The sequence below is a fragment of the Acanthopagrus latus genome, chromosome 17, assembly GCF_904848185.1.
Source record: "Acanthopagrus latus isolate v.2019 chromosome 17, fAcaLat1.1, whole genome shotgun sequence".
NCBI lineage: Eukaryota > Metazoa > Chordata > Actinopteri > Spariformes > Sparidae > Acanthopagrus > Acanthopagrus latus.
This window is the reverse complement of record NC_051055.1, coordinates 20,949,332-20,972,843: the sequence shown is the minus strand read 5'-3', so window position 1 is coordinate 20,972,843 and position 23,512 is coordinate 20,949,332. Positions and strand designations below refer to the sequence as shown.

At 45.4% G+C, this 23,512-nt stretch overlaps 1 protein-coding gene across 2 annotated transcripts in view; it reads right to left on the bottom strand.

Moving 5' to 3' along the window:
• The window catches only part of LOC119006336 (nectin-2-like), an 83,701-nt gene that overhangs the window by 46,550 nt on the left and 13,639 nt on the right, over nucleotides 1-23,512 (bottom strand). For both annotated transcript variants that reach the window (XM_037074967.1, XM_037074966.1), the window contains exons 2-6: nucleotides 6,520-6,629; nucleotides 5,347-5,596; nucleotides 1,811-2,104; nucleotides 1,500-1,617; nucleotides 723-871 (exon numbers count right to left, since the gene is read on the bottom strand). In XM_037074967.1, coding sequence (XP_036930862.1) covers nucleotides 723-871; nucleotides 1,500-1,617; nucleotides 1,811-2,104; nucleotides 5,347-5,596; nucleotides 6,520-6,629 — 921 coding nt within the window. The remainder of the gene's footprint in view (nucleotides 1-722; nucleotides 872-1,499; nucleotides 1,618-1,810; nucleotides 2,105-5,346; nucleotides 5,597-6,519; nucleotides 6,630-23,512) is intronic.

Here is a 23,512-nt window from a genome sequence, read left to right as displayed (position 1 = left end):
CTGATTTACTGACACATTTACGCTGCACAATTTATCAGTGTTTTAGGACGTTTGCAATTTGTGCAAATTACACTTCATTTTGGATTTAACCTACTTAGAGTGGCTGATGGGTGGATTTGTGATGACAGGCGCAGTTCTAATGCTAATTCATCACAAAGAAGTGCACAAGAAGAACGCTTCTTTTGCTTGCTTCTTTTGTCACATAATTGTGCTCCAAGCAGGTCGAGGCATGTTTCAAACGCTATCTGACCTACATCTTGAGGAGTGTTTGTGTACATGCTGACCTGTAATTCGCATTAAACTTGAACATGCACAATAAACACATCAACAAGGACAGAGAAAACTTTATTTACAAACGTTCTGAAGCAGCGGTTCCGAAATTAACACACACCAAGCACCAAAAGCCGGTAGATTTTCTGCATGGCGTGTAAATCTTTGACAGCTCTCTGCCACACTGGTCTATATGAATATGTTGAGAGTATACCTCATACACTCAAATGGCTTTTCAAGCGGAATTTCTCTGTTTTTGTATTTTCCTTTGTTGAAATACACAGGAGGAATGTTTGTTTATTTATCGTTAGTCTTATCGTCATCACGATACTGACCAATGTTATCGCAAATAGCAGATTTTCCTCAGAGTGTGCAGGTCTACATGCTGTGTATTTGTTTCGTTTTTGTGTGTACATGTTGGGTTGTATGTTTGTTTGTGTCCTTTAACTCACCTCTGACAATGACTGTGACCTGGTCCTTGCCGACCCCGATCCGGTTCTTGACCTCACAGACAAAAGTGGTGTTTACAGCGTCGTCCACCTTCAGTACCTTCAGTTCGTTGCCGCTGATCTGCACCGTGTCTGGAATCTCTCCTGAAAGGCTGCAGGGACATGAGCATATTGGCATGTGAAGGAGGGAACGAGAACAAGAAATGAGAAAAGGATTCTGGTTTACTTTGGGCACAATGAGAGCAGCGAGACAGATGTGCATTTACAGAAATGTGCTGTATTGTGCAATGTCATCAAATTCCACTAATCTTGATGGGCAGTGCAAAACCAATCAGTTTTCCCCTTCCTCAAAAGGCAATCCATTATCACACATTGGAGGAGAATGTGATGGGGACATGGGGAAAATCAAAACTGCTGGTGCCAGGCCAAAAAATCTCATCTCCCCCATTTTAAATTTCCAGATTTTCTTTCTTTTTTTCCAATTTTGACACAGTTATGCTAATAGCTGATAATACAAAAAGAGTGACAGAGGGAGTCATATTGTGCGTCTCATTATGTGAGGGTTAAATCTCGAATCACAGAGTCCATTATGAGAAATTACACGGTTATCTCCATAATCAGAGCACAGGGCTGTCGTGGCAATAATAAAAGCGCTGATTACAGCTCTGTGGACCTGGGACTGAAGGGTGAGGAAGGGAAAAATGAGAGAAAGAGAGATAAGAGAAAGAGAGACGGAGCATGAGATAAGATCAAAAAGAAGCTGGATGTGCTGATACTTACGTCTTCCATAGGACGGAGAGCGCGATGGGGTTTGCAGTTGCCTGACAGGTGAGCACCACATTTGTCCGACCCAAGTACCAATTATTGTCATAACCCACTATTGTCACCTGAGGGGCATCTGTGGGAAGGACAGATGAATGGCAGAAAGGGGGAGAAAAAAAATAGCAACGAGTTCAATTAGTCACTGCAATCATGTTGAGTGTGAACAGCAGAGGAATTCATAAAATAATAGGGGTTGGGTTGGGTTGTGTGTGTGTGTGTGTGTGTGTGTGTGTGCGTGTGTGCGTGTGTGTGTGCGCGCGGTCTCTTACACTGAACGGCTAACTTCATGGGGAAGCTTTCAGGTTTGACCTGGGTCCTGTGCGCCACCACGCAGCTGATGTCTTTCCCGTTGTCCGCTGCTGTGGGGACCATGCGGTACTCACTGGTCATGGTCACCGTGTTGTCAGCACCCGCCTTGGACACGGTTGTCCCGTTTCCATTGGCTGTGGTCACCCATGTGATCTGAGCAGCGGGGCGGCCGTCCAAGGATTCGCAGCGTGCTACGACGACCGGCTTAGTGCCCGCTTCCACTGTTACGATGGAGGCCGAGTTCTGAGGCTTAGCTGATGGAGTGATGGACGGATTGAAGGCAGAGCAAGAGACACAGAGAGGCAGAGAGAAGATTAAAGGATGCAGAAATAGATAAAATGGAAATAAGACAGCTGAGGGAAAAGATAATGTGCACCATTATCGATAAACAATTTGAGTCAGCAGCATGGCAAATGCAGATCCAAAACCTCAATCTCCAAATGTCTTCTGTCCCCCCAGTTACCCCCTTGCCTTCTCCGTCTGTTTTCTCTCCAGAGACTGCATTGATAAACAATTACGAGCGCCAGTGCAAACACACCAGAACCCTAAATCTTCTTTCACTCCATTCCTTTAATCTATTCCCTCTCTATCCCCATCACCCTCCATTGATAAACAATTTCCCTGCCTGGTCTAGTGCATTTCCATACACAAATTCTAAATCACTACACGATCTCTGTCCCCCCCCTCCCTCTACTTTACCTCCACCCTTATACCTCCTCAATTTCCGTCTCTGATACTAGTGCGGGATCAGAGGAGAGCAGGCAGGACGGGAGCTGACAGCAGGCATGACAAGCAGCCAGATCAATAAAGTGCCTGAGGGGAGGCAGGGAGGCATGATGCTTTGGAGGGAGAAGAGAGCGCAGCAGAGGCACTGGTGCCGGGGCCAAGGTTGGACCAATGGTTCCATTGCATTAACAAGAACACAATTGATCTGACAATACCACTTATATTAGCAATTAAGCCGATCTGGAAATGCTTTTAACCTGCATGCTACCTCTGGGGGAAGGAGAGAGCTCGACAGACGGATGGAGAATGGTAGGTGGTGAGTACTTTTATATTTATGTATATTTAGGTAAAAGCACGCGCTCACTGTCGACAGACAGGTGACAAATTGAAAAAGTAACAACTGATTCATTAAGTCTCTAGAGACTCTACTGGAGACGCAAACGCTGCCAAACACAGGTTTTTGCCAAGAAACACTAACTGACTTGATAAAGGCAGCACGAGATGCTTGGCCTGTTCTCTTGTTATAAATTGCTTTGACTACTCATTCTATTCATGGTGCAGAAGTATGGAGAAACTCTCCAACTATAGATTTTTCAGAACAGATTAGTCTGGGGCTACGTTGGGTTTCATTCTTCTGTGTCTGACAAAGAGCCAATTTAGTCTTGAAAACTGGTACTTTTCTATTTATAATTAAAAAAAAAAAAAAAAAAGATTTTCAAGGCGAGCATTTAACAATGTTGCACGTCCTTGGGATGCAGAAACCTGTGGTGGGTTTTAACCCAAGTGCACACGTCAGTAAACAACAATTCCAGCAGCTTGGGTGTTACCCTTGACAGACAGAGACATAAAACCACTATAATATTTACAACCACAGAGCTTCTGTGTATCTCCAAGGCTTGCTTTTAAAAGGTTGGGGGAAGGTTTTTAGTGTATACCAGGCTGGAGTTAATATTGCAGGAATGCAATATCATGAGTAATTTCTTGTCTTAGCTCTGTGCGGCTAGAAATTGGAAGTTACCTTGACAAATATATATTAAAAAAAAAAAAAAAGAAAATCAGCCAAATTGTGTCTCATAGGAGGCTTGGAAGTGTAAGACTGTTTTAGTTCTAATGTAATTTTAATTCTTTAATAACTGATGTTTTTTACCAATTCAAATGGCAAAGAAAAGCAGCCAATCTTTATATTTAAGACTGGAACAGGCAATTATTTGACATTATTGCTTAAAAAAATACTGAAAATATCAATCGCCCCACAAAATAATTCACAAAGGATTTCTACAAACTGAATCAACTAATCATTGCAGCTCTTTAGCCCAGTTACCTCGACATCTGCATCTTTTCTATGTTAATATCAACCAGTGGAAATACAGCAGGGCCTAATAATATAAACATTCAAACAAACATTCTTCCAAAGATCGCCTTGCATCTGGTGTTTTGATGGCCTAATACCAGTAGATAACATTGTGTACTGTAAAAAAAAACAACAAAGGCACCCTTTTAGACTCAAGCTTTTGTGTTTATTAGCTGTGGTTTTCTGACAACGCTACCTGCTTCTGATGATAGTTTCAAAGTGAACCCAAAAGGCTGTGACTGAAACAAAGCCTCTGTTCTTTGCTGGAGAAACATTACTCCTCATGTTGAACATCAGTGGATCTCCTGGTTGCTGTCTGACATATCATTCCCAAATATCCCATAGGTGTTAAAAAGGGTTGAGACTGGGTGACTGTGATGTCCACAGCGTATTATTTACATTGTACTCATCAAACCCCTCCGGGGCCTTCATGTGCTGTGTGGTCGCACCTGCATCTGCTGTGTTCTTCTAGTAATTTGAGTCTTGTCTGTTACAAGGAACCTTAAAAAGGCCTTATTATATCACAGCTGATCTGAAACCACACAAACACACACTGACCCAATATATCCATGTCATGTGCCTTCTGATGAAGAAATGCCCCCAGAAAACAAAAGAACACACTTCAGTTTTTCAAAATGATTGGTCACGTTTGGTAATGCTGTTAACTCTGTCAAAAGAGGCCGGTCCAAACCAAATGTCACTGATGAGACAACAATTACTATGCAAGCAGGAGCAATCAAGGGGAACTTTTCAATTCATATTTTTTTTTGATTACCTTCTTTCTGAAGTGTGCTCTTTCATTCAGTCATATGATGTAGATGTGTTTTAGTTTTAGTGTGTTTCTCCTGCATGGCAATACAGCTGACACCACATTCTGGCACCAAAGCAAGTTTCACTGACTTCCCTTCCTCCATTTTTAGCCTCCTTGTCTAAGTGTTAAACCACAGGAAAATCACCCACTTTGAAACCTTGAGTTTGTCAACTGAGAAGCCAGAAGTGACCATATTTTGAGGGGAGGGTGGAGCTGGGGAGGATACTGATTTGATCTAACTGGAACCCCTGGAGAGTCTGTGGTAGCTGCTCATTAGTCATAAGGTAGCCACACCCCAACACATTTCCGGCTTTACCGTCTCTTACAGTAAATGGGACGATAATTTGCTAGATGAATATCATGCTGTACTGAGAAAGAATTGAAACTAGCAATTGAGGCCATAAACTGAAGGGTAAACTGTTCACTGAGGTGATACAACAAGTAAAGACAAGTTGGGTCATCTTCTCATAAGCAATTGAACTTCTTTTTGCATGAAGACATTAGAAAGACTGCAGGTTTTAAGTACTTCCACATTAGCGTCAGTTTTTAGACTCTGTAAATGGTCAATGGTTTGTACATAAGCAGTATATAGATTATTTGTGACTTACCCAGCATGACCAGGTATGTGATGCCTTGCTCATTGCCACTGGGGTAGGTAGCATACTCGCAGATGTACTTCCCCTCGTCAGTCATCCTAACATCGCTTATCTGGATGGAGGGACTGGCCAGGCTAGGGGGACTGGGTGTGAAGCTGACTCTGCCCTTGACGGGTGAATCGGGGTAGTTGGGGTCGAAGTTGGGGTGAAACACAGCGATGTTGATCCTCTCACCTTCCTTCGGCTCGTAGATCCACGTCACCTGCGGTGGAGGAGGCACAGGGGTCAACAGTTCAAATGCGTACAGTGACTGAGGAAAACAGCGGCCCTCATTTATCATGGTGCTGATAAGCAGGCACTGGAGGGCTTTATAAGACTTCAACATTTTTGCTGTAAACTCCACGGGGCAGCGTTCACAGCATCACAATCAAAAAAGTGGAGCAGGTATGAATATGGATGTGAAGCTTTTCAGGAGCGGGCCTGTCTCTCTCTCAGCTGCTCTTAGGAGAACCGAGCAGAATTGTGCACTTCCCACTTCAATGAGATGCAACTAAGAAGTGTTTCCATTACCATATTCAATTCCCTAAAGCAAAATGAAGCTTAGTATTGTTTGTTTGGAGTAATAAAACATTAAGCCTAAATGCAATAAAAAAAGAAAAAAAAACTATTACTAGCTGCAGGATGATTTCTGCAGGCTATGATTTGTTAGATTAATGTTTAATGTGCCAGATATAAACAAGGCATCTGGACCTGTATTATATCATTTAATGTTTATTTTGATTGCAATGAATCGCTCCAGTCCACCTGTGAGACTAACTCTTACACACACACACACACACACACACACACATCAGTTTGATGCATAATTGACGAATGCTTTATTTCACAGAGAAATAGCCACATGTTTAGGCAAATATGAAATTGTGTATTCGCTAAATGTCCATCATCTGTTCGCTTGAATTGTGAATGCAAATTGTAGTCCTGAGCAATTTCAACAAATTACTGTGACAAGTCAGCACAATGAGCTGCAATTCCAGGATGAAACAGACATTTTTATTAGAACCTCACACCACAAACCCGGTTTAGATTTAATATGAGTACGGTGGTATCCAGTAGTAATCAAATCCTGACCGAAAACAATGAAAACAATGGTATCACAGCAGTGTGTGTGTGTGTGTATCTGACCATTGTGAGCTGAATCCCAGTGGCATCCGTGAAGGCACAGCGCAGGTTGACTGTCTGGCCAGGATAGGACGACACCTCCGGCTCCACCTTCACCCGCTGACCTGAGGCTCCTGGGAGGAACAGAGAAAGAGAAATATTCATCAGCTACTTCCTTCATTCCCAAGCTAGGAAGGGGTGTTGAGGAAACGCAGCAGAGGGATCGTGTTGGTACAAAGCCCCCTGATGATAAATGAGAAGAGTGTGGAAGTGTCTGGTACAACAGAGGACAGCATTAGTGAACCCAGGCAAGTAGGCCAAGAGTCTGGTATCTCTCTATGATTGTGCGTCTGGATGGGGTGGCTGAAAAAAAAAAAAAAAGAGGATGTGGGGTAAAAAAAAAAAAAAAAAAAGGAATACCAGTTCTCTTTTGCACTAAGGTCATAAATCATCTGGATGGGTTCTGCTTTTCTATAGCCTGCCATTTGCTGTGCCGACACATTCCTGTGTAACAGCAAAGAGTCAAAATAAATACGCTTTTCTTGGTGTGTTGTGTCAGTGGGCGTGTGAGAAACAGTAAGAGCGAGGGAGCTTTAGAACGACAATCTGTCCGTGTATGCAAGTGTGTGTGTGTGTAATCCAGGTCTCTGTGAAAATGTAATTACTTGTATGAGTAAGCGCGCATTAGTGTATGTCAGCAAGATGGCACCTGTTTTAAGTAAGAGTGGATTACCTGCGGATACACAACTTCAAATGTCTGCAGCCAGGGCTATGTGCGCGAACGTGTGTTCGCTCACGTTGTGTTTACCAGCGAGCAACACACGTATAACAGCATCAGTGAAACACAATTTCCCCTAAAGACAAACAATTACTTGCAGAACTAGTTCCACCAGTTTGTGCTGAGCCAAAGCCATTGTGTAGAAACTAATATGATCTGCAGGGCTGATGGAAAACACACACACACACACACACAAACATGAAACCCATAGGCTAGGAGATAAGAAGAAAGGCCAGTGCTGTCTTTCTCTTTTGACGAGCAATAAACACCGCACCTTCCTCTTCTCTGGGGAGATCCGAGATATCAATACGGAGGAAGAGGAGAGGGAGGAAGGAGCAACAAACTGAGTGGGAAAGTGGAGGAAAACAAGCCTTTCCTAGAATAACACCAGCTCTCGCAGGGCCAGCCCAATTTACAACCACAAAACAACCCCCTTGTAGCCACAGAGGAACCTCCGGACAACCACTAAGCAGCCCATGGGAGCAGCACAGAGCCTTATTGGGCTGGAGAGAGGAACAGCTCACTCGTTCTTTTTCCCTGTCATGGACACACATATCTGCACAAGGGGACGCACGAAAGTATGCGCACGCACATTCATACACATGACAGCTTTATTGTCGAGCTCCTGGCCTGTGATCTTTCAGATGTCTACAGCATTTAGAGAGGATCAAGCCACAAGTCTCCGTCAATCTACCTGAACCAGTCTGACTAACAACAGATGAGCTTTGGGAATGGGAGCTGCACTCTGGTTACCAAACGGTGCAGCAGTGATAGAGTAAAGGGGATGAAGGCTTACTGAAACCCTTCATTACTAGTCTTGATTGGGGGGTATGGAACAGGCCTGACATGTCACAGGCTGTTAAACAATGTGGCACTAAAGATAAAGTTACCCCGCCTCAGGTTTCACCTGTTTGCACATGTGCAAATTCACACGCAAACACATACAGAGCTGCTGCGTCCACACACATTATGTTGGGGCAGAGCCAAGCTGGACCTGTTGTCTGTCATTCGGAGGCAATAAGAGGAGAGCCAACGCAGGTCAGCTCCTGCCAGAGCTCAGATGAGAGACAGGCTGGCCTTATGAGACTCTATACAGCCCCGGGGAAATGAATATTACACACAAGACATACAGAGACTTGCACGGCTTCATCTTCCATGATGGTCCCCACACCCCAGTTCTGAGGACTCAGAGCGTCTGTGTCATTAGAACAGCAGACACAGAGAAGAGAAGTCAGCGACGTGCATGTGCGTGCATGTACACGGACACAACAAGCTTTTGGAAATCCTTAGGCAAGCGGCATTTGAAATAGTAATTGTCAGTATAAATATTTAGAGAGCACTGGTCATATTAAACAGAAAAGAGAAGAGCGTGGAGAGGCGGGGGCAGAGAGGAACTAAGGGAATTAGAGAATAAAAGACGGTTCAAGGGTACGACTGAGAAGAAAGGAAGAGCGACAAGAGAGGGAGAGAGAGACGGAGGGAGAGAACTAGAGGGTTGGAGGGGAGGAGAGTAAGAACAGAAGCCTTGTGTCACCGCTGCTCTACTTACAGTAGCTCTGCTGCCTGCAGGTGACAGACAAGAAACAGCACGAAAACCAAACGCACATGAACAAACAAACACGTGCACACACAAGCTGCCCTCCTCAGCATCCTCCAAGTGGCTGGATGTCACCATCATAAATACTGTCACCTATCATTATGTCTTTAACACCCACATGATGTGCGCACACACACACATTATGTTGATGGTGCTGCGACAGCCCTGCCATATTAACACAGTTCTCTCTGATCCCCTGCCTGGTCACGCTGACATTTCCATATTTCCCACCGTTCGTCTGTGCAGACGAAAATTATTCGAGAAGGAAGGAGGAGAGGAAGTGTGCGAGGAGGATGGAGGGATGAAAGAAGGAGACGAGAGACAGCCTGGGAATGCCAAAGTGATGGAGGATAAGAGCAGAGGAGGGGCAGGTGGGGGGGGGGGGGGGTGCAAAGGAAAGTGGGGATGAAAGTGTGTGAAGAGAATCGGTGCCAGGAATAGAGAATGAAAGAGGGAGCGAAGAGAGAAAGTGGTGAGAGAAGAGGAGGGGAGGAGGACGATCTCGAAGAGGCGACGGTGTGAGCTATAAACAAGGTTAATAGGAGACGGCTGAGGGACAAAAGAGGGAGACATTTAGACGAGAGAAATGGGTGAAGTGAGAGAGGAAGTAGGTGAGAGAAAGACCAAGAGCGAGGCGAGGGGAGAAACTAAAAATGGAGAGGTGCGAGTGGGGGGTGATACAGGTAGCGAGAAACAGAGCGAGGAGAGGCAGCTGAGGGGAGAGGAGCAGGAGGTGGTGTAGAGCAGTGAGCTGCAGGTTAGACTCCACACATGACCTTGTGAGAAACAGTGTGGCTGTGAATAGAGAGATAGAGGAAGAGGGGGGGGGGGGACACGGCAACGTCGTGAATGAGCCAGAGGAAGCCAGAAAGCAACTCAACGAAAGCTACTCAAAATCCTCATTTGCTCTGCAGCCCATTTTAGCCAGCCGTGGCTTATGAAACGAACATACGCTTATCAGCCTGTGTCCGCCTGCCTCGCTGCCTGACTGAGACGCCTAATGGCATTCATGTCCTCTGCCTGATCCCTGCTATAGTGGAGAAAAGCACAGCGTCAGGGGGACAGGGAGTGCAGGCCATCACCTAAAATATCTAATGGCCTTCAGAGCTCACTGACTCTCTGCCGTTTCATCAAGCTAGTGGCTACGCACTGTCAGGTGGGCTAGAATGAAGCTTCCCCATTCTCCATGTTGTTAAAGATTGCTTCCCCGCACATACGGTGTGTGTGTGTGTGTGTGTGTGTGTGTGTGTGTGTGTGTGTGTGTGTGTGTGTGTGCGCGCGCCTGCCTGCCTATGTATGTGTGTGCAATTCTGAGCGAGAAAGAGATAGAAAGAATGTGGGTGTGTTTTCCTTTGGCCTTTCTAGCGCGCTGCTGTCTCAATAAGCATTGTGGGCTTTCATTATTCTTCCAGGTCGGCGCGAATTTCTCCATTTCCATTATTCTCTTGTTGTTGTTATTGTTATGCCCACCCTCTCCACTCCTGAAGAGTAATAGCTTTGATACAAGCAGTATGAAGTGCAGGCTGGAGCGTCACTATTCTATCCTGATGGAATCTGTCTGGGACTTTTTCTTCCTCAAACATAATCTTTTTTTTTTTCCTGACAGGGGAATTAGAATGATTCCCAGCCCACCTTTCAGACTTGATGACTTCACATGCTGAGTTTCAGGACCTGAGGGTGGCTCTTGTGATGTAATGAAATGAGTTTTTCCCGATTCCGTTAAACCCATTTTGGTCAGACTTCACAACACTGTGCAGTGTGTGCAGTATATGAACCACCTCTGCAGGCTGGGTGGCTTAATGTTGCCTCCGACAGTAATGACGGAAACACGTAATCATGAGTTACTGGGCATGCACAGTATGCAGCATGCAAAAACACTTTAATTTTTTTCAGGTTCATAATTTTAGTTTGATGCTCAGTGAGTAATACACAGTGTTCATTCATAAGAGAAAAAACAGGTGCAGGAATGTCTAGGCTGATCTTTTGAAACCACTCAGCATCATCTTTCAGCACATGATGGCCCTTGGACTTTGAAAGATGCTATAAAATTTCTCACTCATAATAAAATGCGTGGTGAAAGTCCATTTTATCACATACTCCCCCTCTACGATTAAAAGTAGTCAGATGACACTGTGGGTTGAAGTCATCCTTGAACGTGCCCCCAAACAAGAACCTGAGTGTTAGAGTTGGTTAAGTATTATCCATTAGATCATGTTGCTTTTTCATTGTTCAGTGGTCTCAGTTTTATTCTCAGTACAGTGTCTGCGTGTTTGTGCACTGGCCTTGGATACAAGTGGTTTCTAAATGAAAGCTCTGCCAAATACCAGCTTTGTGAAGCTCCCGATGTGCAATTTTGTTTTTTTTGAGACATTGGCACAGAGATGCCGATTCAATTCCATGATTATTACTGGGTCTGTACTTTTGTACGGCGCAGCTTGTAAGTACTGGGACAGTGACATATTTTTCCGTTGTTTTGGCTCTGTGCTCCAGCAAATGGCCCTGAAATGAAACAACAACTGAGATTAAAGTGCTGACTTTCAGCTTAAAGGGTGTTTGAGAGTGTTTTTGTCCATGCTGTTCACCTCCTGTGTGGGAGTCGTAGCCTTTTTTTTTTGTGCATAGTCCAACTCTTCAACGGTGAATGTCCAAATGTGTCATGACTACTGTGTCTCCCATGAGGAGCAACAGACTGTAACCAGAGAACTGCCTAAATCTTCTCACTAAATCTTCAAAACTGTTCTTTTCATCGCTGTAGATATCTGTAATATTTCAGTTTTTGTGGTTGATGCACCTGCAGTTTGGGCGCCGATTAGTCATCTCTTTAGAGCTCTGTTAGCTCCTTTGTGCCACTTTAGAACAACTCATGAGCAGAGCCAGTCAGACGTGAATTAAAGCCGACACGCGCCGTCTGACATTCTACTTTAAATGGCCTGCCCGTATAGCTGCTTTTTGTTACGGACTTCTGCGCGATGTTGTCATCATTTGTGTCCAAACTAGAGCAGCAACACTGCTGTGGCTGCGTGTCATGTCCAAACTGCTGCTGGTGTGTACTAATAGCCATTATCAGCTGGAGTCTGGAGCAGCACCAACCCCAACCTGCTGTCTGCCGCTGCTATCCGACACTTGCAGCACTGGATCCTCTGACCTTCACATGCACACACATGAAAGCGAGCACACACACACAGACACACACAGCCACACAAACCTGCAGTGAACGTGCATACACTGTGCATGCGAGCACACATTTAGATGTGGATACTTTAGTATGCAGGGGAGAGGAGTGGGAATGCAGCTTAGCTTTGACAGGCGAGGCAGTTTGACAAGCCAAGAATAAAACTAGGAAATGAAGACTTGAGACGTGTCTCGTCTTCTCATTGACCTTTCCACTGGGCTCTCTATAAGGGACCGATCGATGGCACATGAGAAAGCTCGATTTAGGAGTAGCCACTGCTCATTTGGACTTCTCCAATGACATCATATTATATAATCTATGCGCGCCTCTAGCTTTACTGGTGGGAGCAATCGACTTGAAAGAGCCCCTTGTTTGATAAAGACGCACACTTCAAAGACTTCAAGGCTATCATGTGAGATCCGCACTCAAAAACCACCATTTAACTCAGAAATGTAACAAAGACACCCTGCTGTAAAAGGGGCTTGGTGTTACAGCGAGGTTGCATGCAGGAGACAGGAGGTAAAAAAGCAACCCCCGTGATGCAACAGGAGCAGAGGAAGAAAAAGGTGCAAGAAGGAGGGAGCGCTACATTTCACTTTGTTCACTGTGACATGATGAAATATTTGATAACTGAGTCTGTGGAAAGAGAAGAGGAGTCAAAGACACAGGCAGAAATGAGGAAGGGAGGCAGAAACGCATGAAATGGAACAGAAGGGACGCGAAGGAGAAATAGGGGTTTGGAGGGAGGGACACGAGGAGACATGAACAGGCTTCAAAGTGCCAAGGAGAAATGAACAGCTGGAGGAGAAATCTGCACTGGGAGGTGTGTGTTTGGCGAGTGTGTGTATGTGTGTACAAGCATGCATCTGTATACTGATGCATATTCCCATTTAGTTGCCGGTTTATAACAAACATGCCCTAGGACTGGAGCGAATATCATTTGCAAAAATAAGCATTTGCCAATTCAATTAAGTGTATCATCTTAATGAAAGAAGACCCAGCAGGGAAGTTTATAAAAAAAAAAAAAAACCCTCAGAGAATGAATTTCAAACTCTTGAAACGGTTTAAACTTCAGCTTGGAATGCCACAACTTCCTGCCTTGAAAGCTGGACCATAACGTTCGTCTTGCACTGCGACCAGCTCCATACAGTATGCATGAGTTTGAGAGTAAGAGGAAACTGTTCAAGTATAGGAATTCACAATGGGATCTCCTCACTATTTAACTGCAGGGCCCTGACATCAAATTACATCCACAATAGCCCATGCGTACCTCTCTCTGTGGAGCTCTCTTGCTACCCCATCCTCCTATCTTGAATTCTCACTTATGTACTTGCAACAAACAGAATATTTCAGGTCCAGCAAGCTCTAGCGGTTGGGCAGGTCTGTAATGGGAAACTGTGTTTGTTTGAATTAAATTGGAAAAACAGCAGTGATCCATCAAACATACATGGCGGTTTCTTTTGTTTCTCCGCAGCGCAACGCACCTCGCAACAGCATGAAACTTACAGCCAACAACATACATAACACGCTTAATCATTTAGCATCTGCCAAGCTAGAGGAAAAGCATGCATAAGAGATAAAAAAAAAAGATTTGCAAAGGAGTCAAAATGGTTTGTGTGTGGCTGGGGGGTGAGACAAAAACACATTTCCACACGTACAACTGTGAGGTAAAGCATAACCACGGTTAGACAGAAACACCGTTGCACACACACATAGGGTGAAGAGGCACTCTTCTCCACCGGGTGAATAATTCATCCTCGGGTAAGAACGAAGGCAGTGTGCTCTCCTCCTCCTCCTCTCATCTCTTCATTATTGATAAACACCAACATCTACACGGTACCTGACCCGGGAGAGGGGAGGGGAGGGGAGAGCGAGCGGGGGAAGCTGGTCAAGGAGGAAAGACCACGATAAAAGATTGACTCTGGGGCATGAAAAAAATACAGCAACTGTGCTAAAGTAGAGGTGTATAAAGCTCATCAGAGAAAAACAGAAAGGCCACAAGAAGCGGGCGAGGTTTTATGGCGTCGCGTGTTCTCATCTGGGCGCTCGGCCTGTTTAGGGTCAGTAAAGTCCTGCTTGTAACATGCAGTTTACTGTGGACAGAGAGGACACCGCTCTCCTGGGCCAAACAAATAACTGCCTCTATACTGCCTTGCTACTGCTATCGCTCCAACCCACTGAATAAGTGACTGAATAACTTACTGGCTGGATGGCTGACAGACACCCAGCTCCCCCGCGGCTCCTAGCTCTGCTTTGTCTGCTCGGGCCCTGCACATCATTCTACCTCCACCACACTCGCCTTCTCTCTGCATCGCTCACTTCTTTTTTTTTCCCTCTGTGGCATAGCCCTGTCCTGTCTTTTCATTTTGGAATAAATCCTTTTCATCCCTCTGGCTCATTCTCCTCTTCCTTGACTACTTTCTTTTTTTTTTGGTAGTTCTTTTTTCTGTCTGACTTCTTCATTTTAGCCTTGTGTGCCATTGCTCCTCATGGTAATTGTACTGGGCATGTTATTTTAGCCCTGCATGTAATTTGGGGTTTGACTGTGGGGTGACCATAGTGACAGATCTGCAGTCAGCGCGGAGAGTATAAAATGTAAATCCGCGGCTTTGAGAAAACATTTTTTTCCCAGACAGGTCTGGGGTCGGAGTCTGGGAAATATCTTGATCTATTCTTCCATTATGCATGCTAAGGCCTTGCACCTCTTTATCAGGTCTAGCAGTAAAGCTCGCCCAAAAAAAAAATCCTTCAGACTTCACTTTCTGAATGACTTTGGGAGCGCGTGTGTGCGTGCACATCCAGAGTCTGGCAGCATCTTACTTCAGAAATGGGCATGAATTAAAGGACCAGGCTAAAGTCAGAAGTGCACAGCTGGAGTAAAGTGCCATGTACTTCTACAAATGTCTGAGGCGGGATGTGCGTGTGTCTCTCTCTCGTCATCCATCGTTTTGTGTATACATCCATCCCTCCCTTGGTGTGTCAGCTGTTAACATGATGTGATTATGCGTCCTATTTTCGCCTCCCTAACAACACTTGAATGTGAGAGTCTACCAGAGGTGTCAGAGAGGATATTTCAGGCTGGGTGTGATCCTTTCCCCGAATTAAAACCCAAAGCCGCCTGTTTAAGTGAGAGGAATTCCATGACAACCCCGCCCCCGGACCCAAACACAGCTGTGTTTCCAGGTTTTTCATCGTTCACCTTTAATTCACCTTGGGTGAAAAAGGGGGGGCTCCACTCCCCAGCTGCTCTTCCCACAGTGTCAGGGCTGCCACTCAGCCCGCTACCGACGAGCCCATTGGTCAACAACGCTGTCAACGCGCAGCTCATTCATAGTTGAGGGGGTGAGAGACCAATCCAATTTATACTGCACATTAAAGGATTAAAACGCCATCTCCCTCATATTGGTGATACGAGGGAGACGGCTATTAGCACACTCAATCTGTCAGGAGGATCACACAGCATGTTACCAAATCAATGGCAGCCATATGGAAGACAGAAGGTCAGACATCGCAAGCAAACAAACAAGGAGGTGCGTACCAATATTATGATAAACTGATGACTGTGTCCGTCACAACAACCAGCTGGATTGAATTACTGACGGGCTGTGTAGGAGCAAAGTAGTCTGCAGGGAAAAAATTTGAGAGGACAGCCAAGTTATGTTCCAAAATATCACACCCACCACTTAAACAAAAAAAAAAAAAGAAAAGAAAAAAAAGAAAAGTAGAGCCTGTCTACTTTTGCGAAAGTCTTGCTAACACAGGGGCAAAAGTCAGAATTAATTGCGATTATGACTCACTCATTAGCAAAAAACACAGCAGTGTATTTGCTTAAAAGTTAAGAGATACGGAAAGCCGATTAGTCTGCCTGCATCTTGAAAATATACGGACAGATCTTTTTTGCAGATGAGCGCAACAATGAGGTGGGAAGACGGCAACAATTAGCAGACATCAGGCAGGAAGGACGTGGTGAAACAGAAGAAACAGAGGGGAGATGAGGACAATAGATAACTGAAGCAATTAAAAGCCGAGAGAAACCATGCGCTGTGTATCATAACAGCTGCGATGTTTGAGTCAGAGTTTCCTTCCCGCAGGTCTGCATTGAGCCGCGAGGGTGGAGGTGAACGGCCCATTGTCTCAGAGGCTCAATAGGAGGCAGGTAAGATGAAACTCTGACACATACCTCCTATCAGTTCTCCCGTAAAGGAGGAGGGGAAAGGTGATACAGAGGAGGGAGGGGGTGAAATGGGCAAAGAGAGGGAAAAGAAAAAGAAGGTGTGGTTGGGAGTTTCTGTGAGGTACAATAAAGCTGGAGAGTAATAAACGGCAGTGTCACGTGAGGAGGTCGAGCTCCCGTTTGCGCTGAATGTTAAGATTAAGTCTGATTATTCTCTGAAGGACAGCCACAATGACATCTTGCCTTGGGAACATGGTGTATTGTTTTGATGTTGACGGATGGATGAAAGAATGAACAACTAATAGACAGACATACAGCTCAAGGAGACAGATCAAAGAGGGAGGGACGCAGAACACTGATATTTTCTCTTGAGTCAGGCTGTTGAATAAAATTACACAAAACAGAACAAATGTGGCTGGCTGTGCGGCCACAGTCAAGGTAAAATAATAATAAAAGAGGATTTCTCTGAGGATCTATACACAAAGCCGGTTTAGTTATTCTTCGAGAGGCGAGTGCGTGACAACTCAAATAATGAACCTGCAGTAAAAAAGTTTTTAAAAATACTACAAAGTAATCAGACAAGACAAATTAAAAGCTTTACAATAAATGATTAAAACTACCATTAAATAACCAGAGGGGATAAAGAAGCAGGTAATGAATAGCAATGCCCTGATGACAGAGGTAAAAAACTGTGCCTCAGTATGCGCAGCACCTTCTTCACAATTTGCTGGCCGCAAAAAAAAATCCGAGTACATGTTTCATTCCAATCAACTTGTGAAAATGTTGTGAAAAATACTCAAGACCATTTATGTCCTTTAGTGATAAGCCTTGAAAGCTCCAGATAAAAGGAGAAGGTCAAAAGACTCAACAAAAGATTGCCAAGAGTGACAAGCTGTGCTGACTCATTCAGGGATGACAGTCTTTACTGACAACATTTAAGCATTACTGTATTAACATACAACCTTGATCACATACTGAACACTTTACAGGACTAACCTCTTGATAAATGCAACACTCTCACGCTGTTTAAAGCAACACTGTAACTTTTTGTCGAAAGATAGTTGATTGTCAAGTCTCTTCCCATTAATCCATCCATCCATTCGCAGGGTTGCAGGGCACTGGAGTCGATCCGAACCAATCAAATCAAAATAATGAATAACGTCTGTTTTGATAATCTACTATCTACCTACAATAGATTATTTAGCTCCTATAGCAAGCACGAATGCCACATATTTACTAGCTCTAGTTTCTCTAATGTGAGGATCTGGTATATTGGATTATATATAGAATATCTTTTTTATTTTGGAATCATTTGTCTGACTGAAATTGCATTTTCAAGATGACAGCTTTGATTGCCTATTTTCACTACTGAAGTAAATAATTTGCAATTCAGTCAACTGCTTTGGTCACACGTGGACCCAAAAATCTGTCAAGTGCGACTACATGTGTTCACTGGTCGAAACGGTGCGACTGAAACTAAGCAACAGAAGTTACTACAAGTTGCACTCTTTCTTGTAATGTTGAATCGAGTCCTATAAATGATGAGAACGACTGAAATCAAAGCACCAGGCTTCTGTTCTGAAGATCACAGCTTCTGTATTTGTCAGTAACGGTGAAGAGTAAAATGAGGTCAACCAATCGAATGCCATTCAATGAAAACTCCTGCTATCTGTCAGTCAAAGAAATAAATAGAATACATCTATTAGACAATGAGGTTAAATAATGAGGTTAATTAAAATCAAAAACCAATCTTTCTATTTAAAGACATATTCGCATGTTAAGCGTGGGCGTCTCCGATCGGTCTTCTTCTAGATGTTTGTACTGAGGATAAACAGCCTGGCATCCTCCACACTGTTTTTACCTGTCTGGGAGGGGAGCGGCAGCGGATTGAGTTTCCCCTCAATAACAGTACGCTCCCTGCTTTTAGCCTGTAATGGCTCAGCAGTCACAATGATGCCACAATTGATCCGACTGTCTGAAGATTGAAGCCGCTTCCAAGAGATCATAAAGAACTGCACAGACGCACACAAACATCAGGAAACACGCGGGCTGCTGGAGCCGTCCCCTGTCAGGTCGCCATTATGTTGGGTTAGAGCCGCCTTTGTTTACCATCTACCCCCTTAAGGCAGAGTGACAGATAAAGGATTGAGAAGTGACGGGGTAGATAGATGGGGGTACCAACAGACAGAGATGGCCCTGCCATGCTCCAGTGGCCACCTTCAAGGACAGACGGGCCCTTCAATATCACAGCCTCTGTGTAATTAGACAGTGCTCTGTCACGCACCAAAGAGTTGCTCCTATTTGTGTCATATTAAACGCACCATGGATATCCCCTACTGTGCTTTGCCATTGAGACCTAATGCAAAAGGGGAGCAAAGGGGGATTTGTATAAATTTAATTACATTCATAATTCGCCCATCTTTAGCTGTAATCACTCGGGGTTAAGTTAAGTAAATCCACTTCTCAGCTAGCCACCCACACCCCGTGTTGCCACAGTAAGCACAGTGCAACGTCAGGTTTTTCAGGGGAATCTCATTGACAGGCTGAAACTCTCTAAGTGAAAGTAAACAGAGTTCTTGGTATGCAGTAGTGAAATATTAACAGCTGTACTCTTTCTACTGAAGTGCTGCCTTTCTTTGGTTTGGAGCACTGCAGCTCACGTGTGTGTTTGCGTGTGTGTAGCTGTCTGCTGGTGTATGATACTGTGTCTCTGAGGCCACCTGCAGTGTCTCCAAAAGGCAGGAAAAATCTGCCGCTGTGTATATCTTTGTGCGTCTGTTTTTTCGAGTTTTTGTGTGTCTGCCTGTGTGTGTTTGGTGCACCTCACAGCCAAATCGCGGCACAGGCAGGCAGCCTTTTTTTCGACAGAGAGGGAGAGGAATGAAGCAGATCAAACACAAGCCAACTAATCACAGACGCCGACTAATTAGCGCAGTCCTCAAAGGGGAACCAGGAATGAGTGATGATTCCCCCTTATGAATTTCCCAATGACGCTGTGCCGGATGCCACCCTGAATACTCGGCGGTCACAGAGAGGAGGGAGTGCAGAGGGTAAAGTGCAAAGTGAGTCACCAGTGATCTGGCCTTGTTGTAATCTTATCATCTGAGAGCAGAGGGGCAAAGTGGCGCTCAATATCCCTTATCAGGGTTTCAGTCATGTACACAGAACACACACAAACTCAATTGCTCTCACAACCTCACACACACACACACACACAGAAGACAAACTTTTATCTCAACATCCTCAAATTAGACTTCATGTAACGTTTCCCATTAGGGGATTTCTTGAGCGATTAAATCCCGAGTGCGGTGAGATTCCAGCCTCCAGAGCAGAGCACAGGTTGATATTCCTGAGCGTGGGCTCTGAGTGCTGATTAGCGGGCGGATCTGCCACGCTGATCCCAGATTTCCACAAGATCAGAGGCCGAGCTGCGAGCACGGCGGTGGCAGCGGCAGCAGCCAATTACAGATGTGACGAGCACACGTATGCTTATGCACACACACACACACACACACAAAGATGTGCCTTCACTGCACACGCACACACACACACGCCTGTCCAAAAACGTGTTTCTCCAGGCTGAAGTCATCAAAGTGACGTGAACCCTCCTCCCCTCCCCTCCCCCAACTCCTCTCCCTCGTCTCTTCTCATCTCAGACAAGAGGGCACCTGTCAGAGGATGCTCAGTTCGCCAGCCAGCCAATCCTCGCAGAGATGGAGAGAGAGAGAGACAACAAATGAGCAGAGAGAGAGCCAATAAAGATTCTAATAAGTCTATCTGAAGAAGAAGCACCGGCCGCTGATGGGAGTTAGCCTAAATAAAACCCACTTCATCATTCGTCAAGCGTCCAAGTCTTGTACCAACTCTTAAATGTCTTGACATCAAGCTAACCATAGATACTCTAATGCTCACTCTGGGCCTGGCTTTGAACAACACTGTCATTGGCTGGATACACAACAACACAAACACATCTTTATATTATTCATAGTGGAACAATACAGTCCCTCTGCCCTCTGCAATGCCGCCATCAATGGCCAGCATTTGTTTCACATGATTACAGTGTGACAGTTGGCATTCATGAGGCAGACAAACACGGACAGACTCCAGACTTATTGTTATACAAAAAGCCTAATATGCTTTGAACATTAACAGCTGCATGAGGGAGGCTGCAAAAGTGAAACGAATTGGTGAGGCTGGTCAGAGTAGACAAAAAAAGAAAAAAAACAGATCTGAGAATCAAACATAAAATGAGACTCGCCAATTTACTGCCGAGCAACGACGGCGCGGGGAACAAAAAGACATGTAGATAAGAACATAAGAGACATTGGAGGGGAGGCAGGGAGAGATAGGGAAGTTGGGGGGAGAGGGAGAGATATGGAGGGGTGGCAGAGAGATAGAGAGGGAGAGAGAGGGAGAGATATGGAGGGGGGGTGATGCTGGAGAGCAGAGCAACAGCTGCTGAGCATCACATCTGCTCCAAGTGGAGTCATCAGCAAACAGACAGACTGGAACCGACCCACTGAGGCAAGCCCCAGGGAGAGAGAGGGATGGACAGAGGAAGAGTGGAACGCAGAGGAAGGAGGTGGAGAGGGGGGGAAGGTTGAGGCGAGGCTACGAGGGGATGAGATGAGAAGGATACAATTAAAAAGATGGAGGGTGGAAGAAGATGAAAAGTGCATGGAGGCAGAAAGAGCTCCTGCAACCTGTTACTCCCTCCGCAAAAGGAGCCGATGGAGTCGAGTGAGGCGGCTTGGCAGATGATTTCAGAGGGGACTGGAATCTCCAATCACTTGTTGTCCACTTTTGCTTCTCCCCCTTTTACCCAACCCCCACCCCCTCCACCCGCCCTGACATCCTTCCTCCATCTCTCTCTCGCGCCTTCTTTCTCTTCAGTGAGACTGACAGAACAAGAGAAGCCTGTGAGAGTAAAGATGAAAGGCCTGTGAGGGAGGTGTGTGTGTGTTGAGGATGTGTGTGTGAGATGAATGAATGACCCCTCTTATCCCTCATCCCCCTCTGGAGCTGTCCTGCCTTAACACAATAGCACAAGAAAATAAAACATACAACACAACAGAGGCGGCGCGGAGGTCACTCTGCGGCATGCGGGTTCATCGTGCACATGCGCTTCATGTGTTTATTCTCACATCAAACATCGCTCTCACAACCCCGACTCGGCATGAATATCATCTTACGTCTAAGCTCCGCGTCTTGTAGTGTACACCTTTCGGCCTGTGGAGAGGCCCCCCGAGGAGAGGCAGGGACCCTGAGAAGTGCACATTGTTCATTCATGATGGCAGCCACTGGCAGCGAGGGCAACCCCGTAGCAGTGTAAGCGATGTCATTTGGCAGCAAATGAAGGGGAAAGAGCAAAGCAGTTTATGCTAGCGTCTCTGCGAGGTCTCGCAGCTAGCACGAACATCAAGTTAGCCCGGGCGCGGGACAAAGCCCAGTCTGTGTTCACGTCTCTGCATGGTGGAATAAACATAGCTGCCGCTTCACAGTTTCCTATAAGCTCGCCGTCTCCTCTCATCTCTCCCTCCTCCTCCTCCTCCTCCTCCTCCTCCGTGGTCACCCCCGCTGCCTACAAGAACAATCTACCGACGCAGCATGCCCTTCCAAAATATTTACCCGCTCAGTATTGGCTGAATACAAATACCATTCTCTTCCCCTCTCTGATGTCCAACATTCAAACAAACCTCGCGCCCACGTGCACTCGCTGACCGCAGCTGCTCTGGATCACACTTTTCCTCTCGCCGCGCCGTGCACGCCCCGCACACACTCGCTTACTACGGGGATTCCTCCCCTAAACCTTCCATCTGGTTCGCGCCTTTGAGTGATCTCAAAGTTGGTGGAGGAAAACAAGTAAAGCAGCAACAGTAGTCAGTCACCACACCTTGCCTGCGGCGGGGAGTGTGTATCTGCTGCTCACATCCCTGCGCACACCCCTCTGACTCAATACCCCTGACACTGTCTTAACACCTTTTCCTGTGCAGCTTGTGCACTTCTTTCCTCTGCTCCTCTCGCTCTCCTATCTTAATCTGTCACCTTACATTCTCCCCTCGGTGCTCCTTAATCTTTTTCTCATTGCATCTGCTAACCAATTTTTTCGAAGGAGCCTTCCAAACCATTCCGCCATTTTTCTGTTTTTAGCAGGCAAAACCCAAATATAAGTTCATTAACAATCAAGCGCTGAAATCAGTCGCGGCGCTGCAACGCTCCGGCTTTTCCGCGTTCATTAGCATATGTTTGAAAACCAAGTCTAAACGAAATGATCAGAGCTGATGATGAACTACAAACAAAGCCCCCCCCCCCCCAATAATTCCTGTGATACGGCTGCATGTCATGCTTGTTTTTAATGTGTTGCATGATTTTTTAACCAGGCGCTCGAAATAGATGCTAATGAATGGAGAGTTAGGGAAGAAAAGCCCGGGCGCCCAGAGTAATGACACGTCCCCAGGGTGCCCACTGTTTTCGGGTGATTGTTCAAGAACTCCTGCGGGGGTGCGCATGTTAATAAGTAATAATGTTCTATCAAAGTGAAATGTTGCATTGAGTCTTTTGTCTAGTAGCTCTGCAGTGTCTCTGACGACTTCCCAGCCCTCCCATCCTCCTCGCTGATAGGGGATGTGGTTCCATGGGCTGCACCTGTGTCTCATTACCGCCACTGATGGTTCAGTAACAGGCTTCGCTCTCCTCTCGCCATTGTGCTCTCACTCTTTCCCTCCCTTTAGCTACTGCCAACATACATTTACCTCCAACAGTGTGGCCTGCGCTCGCCTCTTACTCTTGCTCATCCCGCTGCATGCCATTCACATGATCTCTGCAGCTCAGTTATTCCCCCGTCAATCCTGCCATTACAAACTCGCCACAAGTGGGGTTTGAAGGTTTGATCTTATGATTTTGTGCTAGACTGGCACATGGCTCCAATTCACCTTTTCATTTGATACGTTTTGCTTTTTAGCACTTGTGCCCTTGTAAAATTGGCTACCTATGGTATCTGCATCAATGTGACTCCAGTAGCTTCATTATGAAGACAATTGTATTTTCAGCACGGCAACTAACAATTACTGTCATTATCAGTCAATATGCTGATTGATGGACTCATTGTACAGCCGACACATGATCAGAAAACAGCGAAAAATGGCGCAACTTTTTAAGCCTTAAGTAGAGCTGCAACAATAAGTCAATTAAACAATTATTCACTCAAAAGAAAGGAAAATTGCCAACTATTTTGATCATCTATTAATCATTTCAGTCATTTTTCAGGTAAAAATGTCAAACACTTGCTGCTTCCAG